At 44.1% G+C, this 18,815-nt stretch overlaps 2 protein-coding genes across 8 annotated transcripts in view; both read right to left on the reverse strand.

The window, feature by feature from the left end:
* Scpep1 (serine carboxypeptidase 1) overlaps positions 1-3,005 on the reverse strand; it is a 29,617-nt gene extending 26,612 nt beyond the window's left edge. For 2 of the 7 annotated variants that reach the window (XM_063268282.1, XM_039085041.2), the window contains exons 1-2: positions 2,819-2,949; positions 115-417 (exon numbers count right to left, since the gene is read on the reverse strand). In XM_063268282.1, coding sequence (XP_063124352.1) covers positions 115-366 — 252 coding nt within the window. In that variant the 5' untranslated portion in view covers positions 367-417; positions 2,819-2,949. Of the gene's footprint in view, positions 1-114; positions 418-1,240; positions 1,269-1,941; positions 1,972-2,818 lie in introns of those variants that run through there. The other 5 variants (XM_063268279.1, XM_063268280.1, XM_039085042.2 and 2 more) reach the window with 5 other exon arrangements.
* Positions 3,006-13,577: 10,572 nt separating this feature from the next.
* LOC134480734 (elongin-B-like) lies at positions 13,578-13,918 on the reverse strand. Its single transcript, XM_063270055.1, has one exon. It carries the CDS (start codon positions 13,908-13,910, stop codon positions 13,578-13,580), a length of 333 nt encoding a protein of 110 aa, XP_063126125.1. The 5' UTR covers positions 13,911-13,918.
* Positions 13,919-18,815: the final 4,897 nt, after the last annotated feature.

Raw genomic sequence — 18,815 nt, forward strand, 5'->3', positions numbered from 1 at the left:
CAGGACTGGCTGGACCAAAATGAGTCAGTCAGTTCTGAGCCGGAAGCTCTTGCAAACCAAGCAAAGAGGTCAAAGGAGACCTGACCTGGAAGCCAGGCAGAGAAGTTACTTTACCTGAAGCCACATGACCAGAGGCAGCTCTGAGAAGTTCTTGCAAGGGTTGGTGGCATAGTAGAGCCACCAGAACATGCGTGCATCCTCTCGAACAGTCACGTAATCCCATACTTCCTTGCCTTCTTGTTCCCGCCAGTTGAGGGCAGATCCTGAAAACGGGAGCTCAGAGTCATTTCCTGAGGAGTTCTGAAGTGGTAAAGATGATGGGGTAGAGCACTCCAGGTGAGTTCCAAGTTCGGTAGAGAAGGTCATTCAGGCTAGAGATGGCACTTTATGCTTTAGGTAATTATCTACTTCAGTACGCTGGGCCGACAAGGAAAAGAAAGATGCACACACAAAGAGAAGTCAGGCGAGCGTGTTTGTGTGCCCCTCTAATCCCAGCACCTGAGAAGCAGAGGCAGGTGGATATCTGTGAGTTCAGTGGGGCCAGTTGGTTACAGGTCTGCCAGGGCTACACAGTGAGAGCCTATAGCAAAATCACACAAACACACACACTCTCTCTCTCTCTCTCTCTCTCTCTCTCTCTCTCTCTCACACACACACACACACACACACACACACACACACACACACACACACACACATCACCATACAGTGCGTGTGAAGCTCAGTTGTGGAACCTTGGCCTGACTTGTGCCAAGCCCTGTGTTCAAGTGGGCAGATGGCATGGGGAATGGGTGGGTGAGAGAGTGGGAGGATCAGGAGCCACAGTGAGTTTGAGGTCAGCTGGGGCAACAAGAAACCCTATCTTAAAAAAATACTCATGAAAAAAAAATAGGAGGAGAATGAAGATTAAGAAAATGGAAAAAGTGAAGCTGAGGAAACAGACCAGTCAGCAAAGTTCATCTTAAGGCCACACAGACCACAGCTCCATCTCTAGCTGTGTTTGTGCTTGAGATTCCAGGGCTTGAGATAGGGGCATCCTGGGGCTTGCTGGCCAGCCAGAATGGCCTACTTGGTGTTACAGGCCAGAGAAAATCATCTTCCAAAAAAAGAAAAAAGGTAGATAGTCCCTGAGAGACAACCCATGGGGTTCTCTTCTGACCTCCATATCTGCATGTGCACACACACACACACACACACACACACACACACAAAACACATGTACACACACATACACACATACCTGCACACAGGGTCGGGTGGGGCTGCACCTAAGGAAAAACAGGTTGAAAAATTACAGGTGTGGCTGTATCTATACGATAACATGAAATTAGAGTTCTCTTGAAAATGACTGATAAGGCTGAAGTCCCTCATAATCTAAGCCCTGGTATTTTTCTCCCTTCCCTGGTAGTAACTGTTAAAACGTAAGAGGTAAGGAGTGGGAAAAGACATATCTTTCATTTCCCAAGCATAAGTTGTAGGGCCAAATGAGTCCCAGTTTTCCAAAAGAGAAACTCGGATCTGCTATGCAGCTTAAGAGCAAAGGGCCAATGGGACCGACTGGAATTCTCACCTCATGACTTAAACCAGGAAATATTTTTCCTGAATTAAGACTGAAAATTGGGGGGGTGGGGGAGGTTTAGATGGCTCAGGAGATAAATGGGGCCACCAAGCCTTACAACTTAGTTCAGTTACTGGGAACCACAGTGTAGAACTGACTTCTCCATGTTGTCCTCTGACAACACACACACACACACACACACACACACACACACACACACACCCTCTAACACTCACAAAACAAATAAAAAAAATCAAGAAAAAATTAAATTAAAAAAGGCTAGAAAGATGGCTCCGCTGGTAAGAGTACTCTCTCACTTTCTTGCTCATCCAGAGGACCTGGATGAATCAGAAACTTCACATGGCAGTTCACAACCTCTGTACCTTCAGTTCCCTGGGATCCAAAGTCCTCTTCTGACCTCCCAGGGCACAGGCATACAAGCAGTACACAGACAGACATGCAGGCAAAACAAAATAAAAATTGTGGTTGTTGTCGTTTTTTTTTTTTTTTTTTTTTTTTTTTTTTCGGAGCTGGGGACCGAACCCAGGGCCTTGCACTTCCTAGGCAAGCGCTCTACCACTGAGCTAAATCCCCAGCCCCGGTTGTTGTCGTTTTTAAATAAAGTGAGAGTTAATCCCAGGACTTGGGAGGCGGAAGCAGGCAGATCTCTGAGTCTGAGGCCAGTGTAGTCTAAGGGGAGAGAGTTCCAGGACAGCCAAGGCAGAGAAACTCTGACTGGAAACCACTATCCCACCCCACCCCCCAAAAAAGAAAAGTGTCAATTTGCAAGTCATTCCACAAAACAAATTTGCTTTTGCCCAAAAACAGGCAGTGGAGTCAGCTGATACTTTGTTCTAAACCAGCAGAGGGGGCAGGCTTTGTTTCAAAGCGAGGATTTGAAGGGGTCTCTTTGGCCTCCAATCTCAGCTCCATCAAATGACCCTATAACGTCACTAGGCAGCCAACCACAGGAGGAGGAGGAGGTGGCCTTTAGACCCTGAAGTCTCACTCATCAGCAGTTTCCTGAAACCATACGTTTCTGTACAACCACTTCTTCCTCCGCGAAGAGGGCTCACTCAGCATCAGAAAAGGGGAGAAAAGGACACTTTGAATTAAGACATCAATGAAAATCGAGATGTTCAAAAGCAAAATAAATTTCGCAAGGGAAGAAGCGGGGAGGCGGGGGGGGGGGGTAAGAAACGCGTTGACAAAAAAAGAAAAAAGCGAACGCATCAACAAATTCGAGAAGGAAGCACCCACCGTTGGTGCGTCTTTCCTGCGAACCTACCCGCGCTGAAGCCCAGCAAGAACGACAGTAGCAACAGCCACAGTCGGACGAGACAAATCCGCCGCGACAGCTCCATGATGAAAACCCCGCCTCAGCATCAGCAACAGGCAGGAGCCAAAGGCTAGCGCGTGACGGTGTGGGCGGGGCCTGGGCGGGGTCGGGGCGGAGCCTAAATGGGGCCTGAGGCTCGTAGTGTTTCGTACACCCTCTGCCGGCCATGTAGGAGTTGCAGAAAGGACACAGTTAATGTATCCTTTGACTTTGGTTACAAAGGAGTGGAGGATTGAAAAACCACAACTGGATAACTACCAAACCTTCAGTTCGACCCGACCAAAGGCTTAGTGTTTTATTTTGTATTTTGTAAGATCATTTTCTGTGTATTTATGTGTGTGAGTGCGTAGGGTTATGGAGGAGTGGGTTCTTCTGGAGCTAGCGTTACAGGGATTTGTAAGTGCCAGTGCGGATGCTGGGAACTGAACTTGGGTCCTCTGGAAAAGCAACAAGTGCTCTTAACTTACCGAGCCATCTCAGTAGTCCCAGGCCTAGAATTTTTTTTTTTTTTTTTTTTTTTTGGTTCTTTTTTTCGGAGCTGGGGACCGAACCCAGGGCCTTGCGCTTCCTAGGTAAGCGCTCTACCACTGAGCTAAATCCCCAGCCCCTAGAATTTTTTAAACTGCATCTGCAAAGATTAAGTCAGATTAAAGCATGAACCAGGTCATTTAAGACTAGATTCCATTTTCAGAAACCCATTACTCTGAAGTGGTGGCTTAGAGGTTAAGGGCATTGTTGCTCTTCAAGAGGACCCAAGTTTCTTTTCTTTTTCCTTTTTTTTTTTTTACGGTGCTGGGGACCCCAAGTTTGGTTCCCAAGACCCACATGGTGCCCCACAACGATTCAGAACCCCACATCTTATGTTCCAGGGGATCTGGCACCTTCTGTCTCCCTCAGGCATATATACGATGCATATATAAGCCTGCAGGCAAAACTCTCACGTACATAAAACAAAGTGAATCTAAAATATTATTAAATCACATGTGTCATTAATATATTAGAAATTTATAAAAATATTACATATAACCTATAACTTTTGGTTATATATTTTAAACAGAGCAAAGAATGTACTTTTTCTCTCTCTTGATAACGTGGTCAACATCACTGTGTGGTAATATACTATCTTTTTTTAAAAATATTTATCTATGTCAGGTGTGTGGGTACACTGTTGCTGTCTTCAGACACAGGAGAAGAGGACATCGGATTCCATTACAGATGGTTGTGAACCACCATGTGACTGCTGGGAATTGAACTCAGGACCTCTGGAAGAGCAGTCAGTGCTCTTGACCACTGAGTCATATATCCAGCTGGATATACTATCTTCAAAGCAGTCATTTAAAAGAAGGTATCAAGGGCTTGTGGAGAGGAATGAAGAAAATGTGGACTGCAGAGGTGTGTGTATGTGTGTGTGTGTGTGTGTGTGTGTGTGTGTGTGTGTGTGTGTGTGTGTGAGAGAGAGAGAGATGTGTGTGGGTGTGTGTATATGTGTGTGGTATGTGGTATGTGTGTGGTCTGCCTGTCTGAAGATGATTTTTTATTTTATGGAATTTTTAGGGGTACTGACTCACCTCACAGAGCTAAGAAACAGCAAGAGCTATACGAAGGTGACTTTGTACTTTGTTTTAAGAGCCTAGATAACAAACTCACAAAACAAAGCAAGAGCAAAGTACGCACCCCTGACTCACATTTTCTTTTTCTTTTTTTTCTTTTTTTCGGAGCTGGGGACCGAACCCAGGGCCTTGCGCTTGCTAGGCAAGCGCTCTTCCACTGAGCTAAATCCCCAACCCCCTGACTCATATTTTCATCTCCCTCCCCCCATGCTTCCTATAAGTCAGAAATGTTTTTCTCTGCAGCCTGTAGATTTTCTAGCTTCTAGAAAGAGTGGCGAGTGTCCTGTGCTGATCCTGAGGGCTGTGTGGCCGAGAAGTGGGGAACCTGGTATCCACCTTTCTCCTGCTCCAATGTGGGTGGATCCAAGTGCCTCAAAAGTCTAGCCTTTAAGCGTGGCCCCTTGGGAAACATTGGTAAGATACAGAAGGTGTGAACACTGCTCAGAATGGAGGATGTACCTGTGTTGCAGAATATTCAATCACATTGTGACCCCCAAGATGGTGATATGGAAAACCTTGTTGTAGTGTGGCTCAGGTCTGGCACACACCTTTAACCCAGGAACTAAATAAAGTCAACCCTAGGTCGAGAGGCAGAGCAAGCAACAGAGAGTAAACAGGAATAAACAGAAAGGATGGTATTTAAGGTATTTAGGACAGTGTGGAGAAGGAGAAAGAGCCTTTCCTTCTGGGACATCAGTGGAGTAGGAAGGTCAGCTGGCTGCCTGCTCTTCCTCTTGACCTAGGGTTGACTTTATTTAGTTCCTGGGCTAAAGGTGTGCGCTAGGGCTGAGGCACAATGAGCTTTCACTACAGAGCCTGCCTCTGATTTGGTAAATCAGGTGGCTGGGATTTTTGTTTTTAAAACGTGTGGCTCAGGGCTGGAGAGATGGCTCAGGGCTGGAGTAAGCTCTTCCAGAGGTCCTGAGTTCAATTCCTAGCAACCACAACCATCTGTACTGGGACCCGATGTCCTCTTTTGGTGTGTCTGAAGACAGCTACAGTGTGCTCACTCACATACACTAAATAAATAAATCTTTTTTAAAAATCATTTTTAAAAAACCCATGGCTCATTCTCACTGGCCCTCTGGGGTCAATCCTTAGCACTATGTAATATAGGACATGCAATCTCAGGTAAAGAAGGATGGCCAGGCTCGCAAAGCCAGCTTGAGGTACCTGGTATCCTGGCTCAAAAACAATTAAATTACACTAAAACAGCTAACTATATAGCAAACACTGTCCTTCACTTTTCCATGGTCTTTATGGCCAGTACCAGCAGATGCAGTACTGTGAACCGTATTTTCAGAAGACCGCAGCAAGAGAATTCCCATGAGGTTTTCTCTAACCTGGGCTGCATAGCAAGACCTCCATCTGAAGCATAGATAAAATTAAAGTTTTTTTTTTTTTTTTTTAAGATTTATATAGTATGTACAGTGTTCTGCCTGGATATATGCCTGTCCGCCAGAAGAGGGCGCAAAGATCCCACTACAGATGTTGTGAGCCAACCTGTGGTTGCTAGGAATTGAACTCAGGACCTCTGGAAGAGCAGTCAGCGCTCTTAACCTCTGCCACTGAGCCATCTCTCCAGCCCAAAATTAAAGTATTTATAGTGTGATATTAGTGGTAGAATATGAGTCACAGAGCGTTTGCAGCACAAAAAAAAAATCAAATTTTCTCTACGTTTGAAATTTTTTTTAAATAAAATACAGGGAAGATTGGCTTTTAAAAATAGAGATTCAGGGGGCTGGGGATTTAGCTCAGTGGTAGAGCGCTTACCTAGGAAGCGCAAGGCCCTGGGTTTGGTCCCCAGCTCCGAAAAAAAGAAAGAAAAAAAAGGACCAAAAATAAAAAAATACAATTTCTAAAAATAGAGATTCAGGCTGGAGAGATGGCTCAGCAGTTAAGAACACTGACTGCTCTTCCAGAGATCATGAGTTCAATTCCCAGCAACCACATGGTGGCTCACAACCATCTGTAAAGAGATCTGATGCCCTCTTCTGGTGTATCTGAAGACAGCTACAGTGTACTTATATATAGTAAATGAATAAATCTTAAAAAAAATAAAAAATAAAAATAAAAATAGAGATTCTGGAGCTGAAGACATGACACTGTTTAAAAGCACTTGCTGCTCTTGCAGAAGACCAGGGTTCAATTCCCAGTACTCACATGGGGGGGTCACAACTGGCTAAAACTCCAGTTGCAGGGAATCAAATGCCCTCTTCTGGGATCCTCAGGCCCCAGGCACACATGTGGGACACAAATGTAGATACAGGGACAACACATAAAAAAAAAAAAAATCAAGTCTCCAGTCCAGGCAGAGGCAAATAGTAAATGTGATTGACAAAGGTCACAAGAGAAAAATATCAAGATAAACTAGTCTAGAGATGATGATTTGCACAAAGGACTTGCACCCACAAGGACTAGAGGGTGTGTGGGGCTCTGGTCTTCCTCTGTGGCTTTGCAGAAGGTTGCAGAATGGGCCTTTCAAAATTGCATGCTTTTTATTGGCTTATTCCAAGCGGCACTTTAAGCAGTTGGGCATGTACCCCAGGTGACCCGAAAGATGAATGATGATGGGCTACCAGATGCAGAGGTGGCTCGAAGCCCTATTTGTCAACTTCAGCACCTAAATCCGAGTTGTTACAGGTGTGATAGCAGGAATCATAATTTACCTCTAGATTTAGGTACATCCACATTCATTTTAGTTGTTGCATTTCCAGATCCCAATAAGAGTAAACCAGAACCCAGAGCCTACTGAGTTCATTGCGGCTTGTGTATACACAATAGCCAGGATGAAACCTAGAGCGAGATTTTTGAAAAACAAAACAATATCCCAGCCATTTGATTTTACCAAATGAAGACTCGGAAGCCAGACTCTGTGGTGAAAGCACCCACCTGGCCTTCCTACTTCACTGACTTCCCAGAAGGGAAAACCTCTTTCTCCTCTCCCACGCTGTCTTCAATGCCTTTCAACTCAAAGACCCTCCTTTCTGTTCACTTATGCTCACTCTCTGTCAGCCGGGTGTTTCCTCTGCCTCTTGACCAAGGGTTGGTTTTATATAGCTCTTGGGTTAAATGTGTGGGCTAGGCCTGAGCCACAATGAGAAACAGGATCTTTCAGGTCACAATCTTAAGGTTCACAATATGATTGAATGTCCTGCAACATTTCTTCCTTTTTGACTAAAATAAAAGACTCTTTCTTTAACATTAATAAACTCTAGACTGTCTGGTAAGAATTGCATTCCCAAAGTCCAGTCCATTTGTATTTAGCAACCTTGGATAAAGTACTCTGTTATCTGTCCTGTCTCGGCCAGTTCACATTTCTGTACCTAAATTATATATCTGGCATTGTTCCACCTCAACACAACTTTTTAGACCTTAAACCATTTTCTTAAATCCTAAACAATGTAAGCTTAACTGTGAGACTGTAACTATCTAGTTTTCCACCTCATCAGAGCTGAGGTTAATAAGTATTACGGGAAGTGCAAAGCCAGCAGCTTCCAAAACTGTAGAGATGACAGTCTCCTGACCGCCTGAACAGTCCCCCACGATTCCTCGGCAACATGGGAGCAGCCATGTCTTCAGCTACTGTCCCAGAATATCTGACAGATTTTCCAGGGAAGCAGGAATTATGGAGGGGCTTTTCTACCTTGTGCTGGCAGAATTCCTCAGTCCACTTTCTTTGTGGGCTGCCTGTCTTCAGCTTGGACAGCAAACAGTCAGCAGTTGAAGCAAGGGCTGGTTCTTGCCACATTTGAAGTGAACTCCATAAGGAGATTCTGTGACGCTCTTTGAAGTAGTGTGGGGGTGGTGCCAAGAGCTGACAGGTCTCACTGTCACAAAAGTCCTAAGTTAATAAGGTACCTTTAAATGCCATATTCTACAGATCTCTGATGTTTTAGAAGACCATCCTAACTAGCTCAGTATATTTGAAAAGGCAAATGTTACTTGTCTCTAGCTATTCATTATCTGATTGACTCTGAAAACATCGGTGACTGACCAAACTAGTACCTAATAAAACCACAAGTTTGATTGGTTACTTCCCTGCATTTCTTAATTATCCTAAACAAGACGCAATGGTAGTTTTCAAAAGGATTACACCTTTACGTTGCCTTTTTAAGAATTACAAATTACATAGGTACAATACCTTGAAAAGGGTTGATACTGAGCCCTGGAGAGATGGCTCAGTTGTTAAAGGCACTGACTGCTCTTCCTAGAGGTCCTGAGTCCAACTCCCATAAACCGCATTACAGATTTCATCTGTAATGGAATCCAATGGCCTCTTCTGGTTTGTCTGAAGACAGCTACAGTGTACTCGTATACATAAAATAAATAAATAAATAAATAAAATAATAAATAAATAAAATAATAATAATAAAATAAATAAAAGAGGATGAGTATTATAACATTTTGGATTATTAACATTCTTCAGTGTCAACCATAAAACACCAGTGAACTCATACACAAGTGCAGGAAGGGCTGCCCGGTGGTCAGCTCTGACTCAAGCTATGTTAGAAATAGCAGTTCATGTTGACCTTTGATTTGATGGGACCTACATAAGGCTTTGTTGAATTCCTTAAAATTAGCAAACGTTGGGCTGGGGAGATATTGGCTCAGGGGTTAAGAGCACTGACTGCTCTTCCACAGGTCCTGAGTTCAATTCCCAGCAACCATATAGTGGTTACCAACCATCTGTAATGGGATCTAATGCCCTCTTCTGGTGTGTCTGAAGACAGGAACAGTGCACTCACATACATTAAATAAATAAAAAATCTCTTAAAAAAAAGATTAGCAAACATCATACAGCCCACTCGGAACATATAGACCAAACAGGTTATATGTCAGTATGCCTTTGAGCCAAGCCATTTCTCTGTGTCAGTGAATAGCAGGCATGTTACAGCAACAATAGGAAAAAGCTGTCCCACAAGGAACAAAATGGCTACAGCTATGCTGGTGTGTTTGGGGGTGGAGGTCAGACCATAATAGTCACATAGTATGTTGTAATCAAAATAACCTTAATTTTGTATCAATATACAGAAATCTGTGCCAATGTAACAAAATATAATCTTAATTATGCATCAATATACAAGGATCTATAGGAGTAGATTCAATAACTTCCCTGTTTCCCTAGTATTCCTATCTATCCTCTCCCTTTCCCAGTAGAACTAATTACAATGATGAAGCTATTTCTGACAACTGTTCCACAATGTCCAGCTTGGCTGTATTTGGCAGTCTTAGGATTAAGTATTTTTGAGTTCAAAGTTCTGTAGAATGGTCTTTTCAGTCTCATAGGAACTTAGCAATGCCCTGAGTAGCTTGTAGTCCAGAGCTGAGCTTTGAGTGGTCTTTGTCAGCTCAGAGAAAATGCTGGCTAGGTAGAGCATTGCAGTCACCCCAGAGGTGTCTACTGTTAGTGCAGAACCTGGCTGTGAGATGCCAAATCTTTTTTTTTTTTTTCTTTTTCGGTTCTTTTTTTCGGAGCTGGGGACCGAACCCAGGACCTTGCGCTTCCTAGGCAAGCCCTCTACCACTGAGCTAAATCCCCAACCCCTATGCCAAATCTTTTAACTTCAGACTCCATTTTAGAGAACCTGACCAAAGTTTGAACTCAGGTAACTAACAGGCTGGTACATTAGTTTCCAAGTTGTCCCCCAACAAAGCCTGAGCCTAGCTCTAGACTCTAGGCTAAACCCAACAAGACCAAAGTTTCCAGGTTACGCCCTCCACAAGACCACTGTCTCCAGGTTATTCCCCCACAAACTTGCACCCCATGTTACAAGCCCATCCCCTGCCTAACAACCACCACTGCAGAGGGGAGCAGAAGTTAAGTTTATGATGTGACTCCCAGCACCAGCCAACTATGTGAAAGGCCACAGCAGCTTTCCAATGAGAGGCTTGCACACTGACTCCTTGCTTACTGCTTACTATAAAGCCTCGCCCCATAGACAACCAGGGCTCACCCACCACCAAAACTGCCCCGGTGGTGGTACGTTGGGGGAGGGGGCGAGGGAGATGGAATAGAATAAAGACTCTGCTATGAGTTGCATAGGATGTGATACTGTCTTTTTTGGGGATCACTAACATTTCCATGGCACTACAGCCGCAGAAGAGGCACAGGGCAGTTTAGCTCAGTGGTAGGTACCCTTACTAAAGTACATGTGGATTCATCCTGGTTTCCCGCCCCGTCATCCTCTTGGAAACAATTTAGCCAATTTATTCTTGGGAAGCATTTAGGGACAAGCTCTCTTCATGGTGCATCCTTCTTCAGGAGTTTAACTTGTTCAGTAGTTTCCGGACTCCTTACTTGGAGGCCTCATTCTCAAGGAAAGATCAGAACAAAACCCTACCCAGACTGGTTGTTTCTTTCCTAGGGCAATCTTTTTTTTTTTTTTTTTTTTTTTTTGTTGTTGTTGTTGTTAGAGGGGAGTTGGGGAAGGATGGAAAAAATATTATGTGTTAATTCAAATTTAAAATTCTTTCAAAATGTTGAAACTACATATACCTTAGAGGATATATTTTTTCAAGGGTTATGTGTATGTGTTTTTAGAACAAAAAAGGACATTCGCTTTGAATTTCAGCATGACTTTTGCTTTTATACGCAAGGGTTAAATTTCACTCCTTGTAATTCCTATGTTCCTGCCTCTGCCTCCCAAGTGCTGGGATTAAGGGTGTGAACCACCACCACCTTGTCCACTGTGACTCTAGAGTCTAGATACCAACTAACTTGAGATCTGCCTGTCTCTGGTGGGATTACAGGCATGGCCTACCACAGCCCTGCTCAAATATTTTCTCTTAGCTCCAAATCACTTCAGCTCTTACAGATTTAGAAAACAAACTTCAACTACAGTAACCCTTGAATTTACTTCAAACATTGTAAATCTCTTCCCTGTGGTTTTAATACATCCATTGTAAGAAAATTCAAAGGGTGGTGTCCAACAGGATGATTAACCATGTTAAAGGTAGAGCAGCTGCTGGTGCCATTGAAACCTGTCCTATCCTGTCCTGCTTAAGGACAAACTGGACAGTCTGCTAGTGTTCTTGATAATAGCTTTTTTTTTTTTTTTTTTGGTTCTTTTTTTCGGAGTGGGGGACCGAACCCAGGGCCCTGAGCTCTTCCACTGAGCTAAATCCCCAACCCCTTTGATAATAGCTTTTAATATTTTCTTCAGAAACCTTATTTATTTTATGGTTTGTACGTTTTGCAAATTACTGTTAATAAGGTTTCAACCTGCCCTCTCTGCCAGTCCCCAGCAGAGGGCCTCAAGGAGAGGTTATTAGGATATGGGGGAAGGGGACTTGTTCAGCAATAGTTTTTTGGGGGCAAACTAAAACTTCTCTCTCAGCACTTTAGCCCCATATTAAAAGCAGAATGTGATGGCCCACTAGGCACGCAGAAACCACACACAAACTGGCAGTCACAGTCCAGGCCTCTCAGGAGGGACACACAAAGAGATGGCCAGGTTTCCAAAGAAATGACCAGCTGTTGTAGGAACATAGGAGCAGATCTGCAGCCAGATTCTCTCAACAGCAGAGTTACAAGTTGAGCTCAACAAGTCCATGAAAGGCAAACCAGTACATGCCTGTCATTTGCAAAGAATACCTAGCAAATCAAACCAATGCTCTGTGCTCATCTCCCACTGACTGGGAGGTCATATTTATGCTCCATCATGGGTCCTGTCATGTATCAGGTCCAGCAAGGCATCCTTTCACCTGTGTCCCCAGAAAAACATTTGACATAACTTCTCAAAGGACCTATAACTTTCTACTTAAGTGGTTTCTGAGATTGGAGGAATGTTCATCTCTTTCCCACTGATGCCACAAATCACATCCCCATAGATTCATGGCTCTATTAACCACACATGACTTTAAGTTACCTATTTCCCCTTCTAGCCCCTTACACCTGACCCATTTGGCCCTTTACTTTAGCTGGCATAGTTGCAGTCCCTAGAACCTAATTTCTACCTCCTGAAGAGGCCAATCCAGACGCCAAGACTTTGGTGAAATTGTGACATCGGCTCCTGTAGCTCTTAAACCCTCCATTTCTATTTTATTGATTTGTATTTTCTGCTCAGTCAGGTCTCTGATCCTTTATAGCAGTTTGCCCAAACATTCGTTACCCAGTCTCTCCTGAATTTGGAATTGTCGGTTTATGTACTGAAGCTGTTCTGACCTTGAACACATTGAGCATAGAGAATGTGGGGCTGTGCTACCAGACAGGCATGAGGACTGGTAAGGCTGAGTGAGCTTAGACCCTGGGAATCTGAGATTTGAGAACTGCCAGAGCAGGGCCACTTTCTATTGTCTCTGTCCCTGCTCTGGACCACAAACCAGGACACCCAACCCAGAGGACCCCAAGGGGCACCCATCTGTAGCACAGCATGGGAGTTCTTCTCCATGCTAATGAGCCATCCAGATAGGTTTAACCTGTCAGCCACTGACCTTCCCTTCCTGGGTATTCTCACTCCCTTACCCTGAGAGAGATTTAACCCCTGACTCGCCCCAATAAAGTATGTGCCCATATCTCCTCAGCAAATAGCAGTGTGAACAAGAAATGCCTGTCTCAGGAGAGCTACTTCATTGAAGAATGCCTCAGGGAAGGCCTTCACTGAAGCACAACAATAAGACTTTTCTCTCATGCCTTCCATACTGGGCACTGGCTCCCAATCAGACCAGACCCTCCTCTTCTCAGCCTCTGCCTCCCTCTTCCTCCATGGTAAACAGACACCCCATCCCTGACTTCCTCTCCAGAAGACACCATCAATGCCTCAGTACCCAGAGAGGAAGGCTGAGAACCACATCACTCCATCCAGACCCCTCTCCTACTGCCCTTCCAGTCCTGCCTGTATCAGGGCCTGCCATCCAGAAGGGAAACCTCCGCTGTGGACTTCCTACTTTGGGCTTTGTTATGTCAGCCGTGGTGGTGGCTGCTGGACACCTCCAGCAGAAGGCGAATGCCGTGTGACATCAGAGCAGTGTTTATTATTTTTTAATGAAGTTTATTATTCTTTTTTAATGTAGAAAGACAGCCATATCTTTATGGGGAATGAATACCTAGGACGTGGGCCTGGGGCCCTCACTCTGGCTGTCTAAGTAGGTCATTTTTCACCACACCTTCAATTAGTGGACAAGATAAGGGGTGGGTATGCAGGAGTTGAAAGGCGTCTTCTCTGAAGGCCAGGGTCACGAGGGCTGGGTCCTCAGGCTTTGCTACACGGCTAGTGAAGCCACAGTCACGCAGAGTTTTGCTCTCATCAAGGAGCTGGTCATCCTTGAACAGCAGCTGCTCCTCGGGAGGCCTCTTTAGGATGCCCTGGATAATGCGCTTCAGCTCTAAGACCGTGCTCGACTCCTGGGCCTCAGCAAAGATGGTGGTCTTCTCACGCCTGATCATAAGAAACACTTCCATCCCTGTGGCTACTTCTGGCTTGATGCACCAGACCTGAGCAGTGAGAACAGGCAGTGAATCTTAATTGCTCTGGGGCTGAGTTTCTCTGACCCTGACAGGGATTGATTAAATTCAATTGATACCAGGGCCTGCAGGAGCCCCCTCAGGGTGTCAATCTGAATTCATTAGCCTACTCCTGGACTTTGCCACACCTTATGCATACTGCAAAGGCTGAGCTTTCTTTTGGATATCTAGAAAAACATTGTTTCCAGGAATGCCTCGCCTAAATCCCTTTTCAAATGACCTTGCCACCACAGTTAAGACTTCTGACAGTTTGCTTTTTCTTAAGCCTTCTAGAAATTACTTCCATCTGGTTAACATCATCAAGTATGAGATCCAATATCTCTAATCCATTCCTCTATTCTTCCAGATGGTGCCTTTAAAGGTCTGATCACCCTTTTGCATTCTGAATTAGCCTTGTCTAAAGCCTAGGGTTCAATTACTATCTTTCTGACTTCTGAATCTGATGATTCTATTTACAGTTAGGTTCAATGTTTCAATTAATATTTCAGACTTCTGAATCTGATATAATTCTGTTTACAGTTGAAGTCAATCTTTGCATAGAAATCAGGGAAGGCTGCTTTGGGGCCTTGTGTGGTTTTAGTAAATGACTCAGACCTTTCTTGGGTCTTCACCCTCATCTCAAGCATTTAAAGCTACTAAATGACATGGCACCAAGATATCAGCATCAAATCCAAGCTGCTTTTGTCACTTAGCATTTTGAGCTTTCCCTAGCAAGCCATCTACAATACATCCATGCCTCTAGCCTGATTTTGTTTTCCATGGCCCCTAGCTTCCTTTTACTACCACGTTCACCACTGTAACTGAGGACCATCTTCTAACATTGGGGTGTCTAATCTTTCCTGACTTTGGGGACAAGTCTCTTCTGACTTGATCATGAATTTAATATCTGCTTCACAAGGGGTGCATGCAAACTATAGGAAACAATCTATTCCTTAAGTCTCTTCACATCAAATTCATATTTTTTCATAACCTTGGGGGTGCCTGCTGTCTCCCGGTATGCATTCTATATAGTAACTGCAAAACTAAACTTGGTTTGCTAGTGACCTTGGGCCAGCCCCTCTCAGTTCCGTGATGTGACTTGTAGCATGGTAGGCTCTTGCTGTGTCTGACTTTTTCCTAGGTGTTTCTAAGGCTTGTCTAAATTTCTTTGTCTGTGTCCTAATATTTTTCTTATTCTCATTTTAAGTCTAATTTTCCTTCTACAGCTTGTATCTTATTACCCACTGTTTTTGAGCAGGTACAGAAGCCATTATGGCTAATAAGAATAATGTATAAAAATATCAACAATAATCATCTGTTTTCAGCCAACTGTACTTGAGTATTTAGCCTTTCATTTTCTGCTTCTATTTTCAAGGCATCTGGAGTAGCACAGTGCAGGATCCTAAAGCCTACTACCTTCATGCTACTTCCCATCCTTAACTCCCTCCACTTCCAGGGTGACTTACCAAATCTGATGGCTTCTCAGGTTCTCCTCAAGGGAAGTGGTCTCACTGTCCCTGGGGCCTTGGCAGAAGTTTGAAGCCCAGATGTTTAAAGCCAAAATGCCCAGCGTTCAGATTTTGCCAGTGAAGATTCAGGAGCCAGATGCTGGAGTAAAAGCCTGCTAGCTCAGAGAGGGAAAGTAAGCACCCAGGTGACCTTCCTACTCCACTCAAATCTCAGAAGCAAACAACTCCTTCTGCTTCCCCATGCTGTCTTAAATACCCTTCAATTCAAAGACCCGGGTTGACTTTCTTTAGCCCTTGGATTAAAGGTGTGTGCTAGAGCTGAGCCACAGGGAGAGACAGGGTTTTTCAACTCACAATCTCAGAGCTCACAATGGGAACAGATATCCTGTGAGAGCAAGGCACTTCTCCCACCAGCCCCAGTTAAAAGGGATCTGCCCTCCTTATCCCTTGTGTGGGCGGGCACTTATCCTCTGTTCAACTCTAGTTCCTCAACATCCACTTTGCCTTTATCTGTTTCTTTTTTTCTTTTTCTTTTCTTTATTTTTTTTTCCGGAGCTGGGGACCGAACCCAGGGCCTTGTGCTTGCTAGGTAAGTGCTCTACCACTGAGCCAAATCCCCAACCCCTATCTGTTTCTTTTTTTTTTTTTTTTTTTTTTTTTTTTTTTTTTTTTTTTTAGCTGGGGACTGAACCCAGGGCCTTGCGCTTGCTAGGCAAGCACTTTGCCACTGAGCTAAATCCCCAACCCCCCCCCCCCCATCTGTTTCTTAATAAAGTAGCCAGGCGGCAGCGGGATGCCTCTCAGTGGTGTAGTGCTTGTCTGGTCTGTAAGAAGCCCCATGTTCACTCTCTGGCCTTCCAAAACAAGCAATTGGTGTTGCCAAATCCTTGCACAGAGTCTAGTAGTGTATCCTAACACCTATGCCAGACAGACATGCTGCACACACACATTCACACACTCACAGATGAGCACACATAACATGAATCTAAACATACCTTCCAGTGTGTGGGGAGGGCAGCAGGAATAATGTTGTGAAGTGGAAACTTCTGGTGTCTTAGGAATGTCAGTTATGTCAAATGATGGTTTGCTTAGGCACACAGGTGAGAGGACATTTTCCTGAAGCAGACATAGGTGAAAGGACCTTTTGCTGGGGCAGATGGTTATGAGCCACCACCCTTTGGGTGCAGGGAATCAAACCTGTGTCCTTGAAAGAGCACTGACACTTGTTTGAAATCCAGATCCAATCCCAATTTTATCTATTGATAATGTAATATTATAATAGGCAACTCTCAAATTTCAAATATGTGTCCGAAAATGTCTAGAACCAGCCCATGGTCTTTACCTTTCTTCTAATATTAGATGGATTACCAGACGAATCCATGATTGAATTAGAGTAAATGGTCCCATTAAAGAAAGAGAAGGGTCTCTGTGACTTCTCTATTTGATTAATTTTCCAAGGTAGTTTCCACAGTCTCCATGTTCTCTGTCCCACAAGGTCTAAAAGCTTGAGGCAAGGCGGCTTGGCCAGGCTGGGATATAGGCAAGCAAAGGTGGGTCAGGAACACAGGCCCAATACAGCTTCCCAGTCTCCATTGTCAGGGCACCCAGCAAGCTCATGGTCAGCATCATTCTTCGTCCCTGCATCAGAATGGCTCACCAATTGCTCTGGCAACCAACATGCTCCTTCAGTGTCTTGGAGGACAGCACACACACACACACACACACACACACACACACACACTCTCACAGACACACACACACACACACACACACACACACACACACACTGTCTTCCCCATATTCATATCTGATTGGAACCGTTTCATAGAGACAAAGTGTAACTTGTCTTTTGGATAGTGACTTTGAGTTATGCCTGGAAAGGTTGCACATGCAATGGGCCAAAAATCAGTTCTCTGCCATAACCCATTTAATTGCTGTTTGAAATAAGGAATAAACATTTCGTCAGGTTGAGGCATCATCTGACCAATCCAGCTCACTAATCAACAGGGTACCCAGGAAGGTTGTGAGGTTTAAAGAAAAGAAGATACATTAGGCAGCATTATAGCATAACCCAAGCCAGTGGTGAGGCAGGTTTTTTTTTTCCCAATTTTTTTCTAAAAGTGTCTGCTTTTGTACCATTCTAGGTACATGAAAAGAATAGGTCAGTTCTAGATAAAAAACAAAGTACTCCAGGAACAAACAGGGCAATAAACAAAAGTCCCATGATTACTGTATTCCTGTATTCAGGAATCATGATCAAGATCAAGATACAGAGAACATCCATTCCTCAGCTGTGTTCATCTTGAGCCTACTCCCTTGTTCCAGCCCAAAGACAAATTTTTGCCTGAGCCTATATGCTTCTTTTAGGAGAAATCTAAAAATCCTTGCCAAACTCCTGGAAGTGACCCCAAGTGCTCTCCAGAAGCCAGGAATAACATTGCAGAAACATCTGCATCGTTTGGAAAGTCAGTTATGTCTCATGATGATTTGCTGGGTCGCACAGGTGAAAGGATTCTTTGGCCTTCCAGAGCAAGCAACCAGCTGACAGGGAGGAAACTTAAGTGAACAGAAAGCAGGGTCTTTGAGTTGAAGGGTATTTAAGAGGGCATGGGGAAGCAGAAGGAGCTGTTTGTTTCTGAGAAGTGAGTGGAGTTGGACGGTCAGCTGGGTGCTTCCTCCATATCTCTGAACTAGCAGGATTTCGCCCCAGCATCTGGCTCATAAATTTTCATTGTTAAAAAATCTAACCACTGGGGGGTTTGGTTTTAAAATATTTGGACTCTCTAACTTCTGCCAAGGCCCCAGGGACACTGAGACCACTTCCCTTGAGAAGAACCTCAGAAGCCATCAGATTTGGTAAGTCACCCTGGACATCCTCATGGAGGGAGTTAAGGATGGGAAGTAACTGGAACGTAGGTGTTGGGATCCTGTACTATGCTATTCCAGATGCCTTGAAAATAGCAGCAGAGGGTGAGAAGCTAAATACTCGAATCTGGTTGGATCAAAACAGCTGATTATTATGGTGTTGGTATTTCTATACAGTATTCTTACCAGTCATAGTGGTCTTTTGCCTGCTCATAAGCAATGGGTGATAAGATACAAGTTGTAAAAGAAAAGGACTCAAAAGGAGAATAAGAAAAATATATTAGGACACAGACAAAGAAATTTAGACAAGCCTTAGAAGGACCTAGGAAAAAGTCAGTCACAGACACAGATTTTAGGCAGGAGCCTGCCATGCTGCCAGACACATCATGACACTGAAAGGAGCTGGCCCAAGGTCATTAGAAAACCAACTTTAGTTTTGCAGTTAATATATAGAATGCATACCAGGAGACAGCAGGCACCCCCAAGGTTATGAAAAAATATGAATTTGATGTGAAAAGACTTAAGGAAT

The sequence above is a fragment of the Rattus norvegicus genome, chromosome 10 (genome assembly GCF_036323735.1).
Source record: "Rattus norvegicus strain BN/NHsdMcwi chromosome 10, GRCr8, whole genome shotgun sequence".
NCBI lineage: Eukaryota > Metazoa > Chordata > Mammalia > Rodentia > Muridae > Rattus > Rattus norvegicus.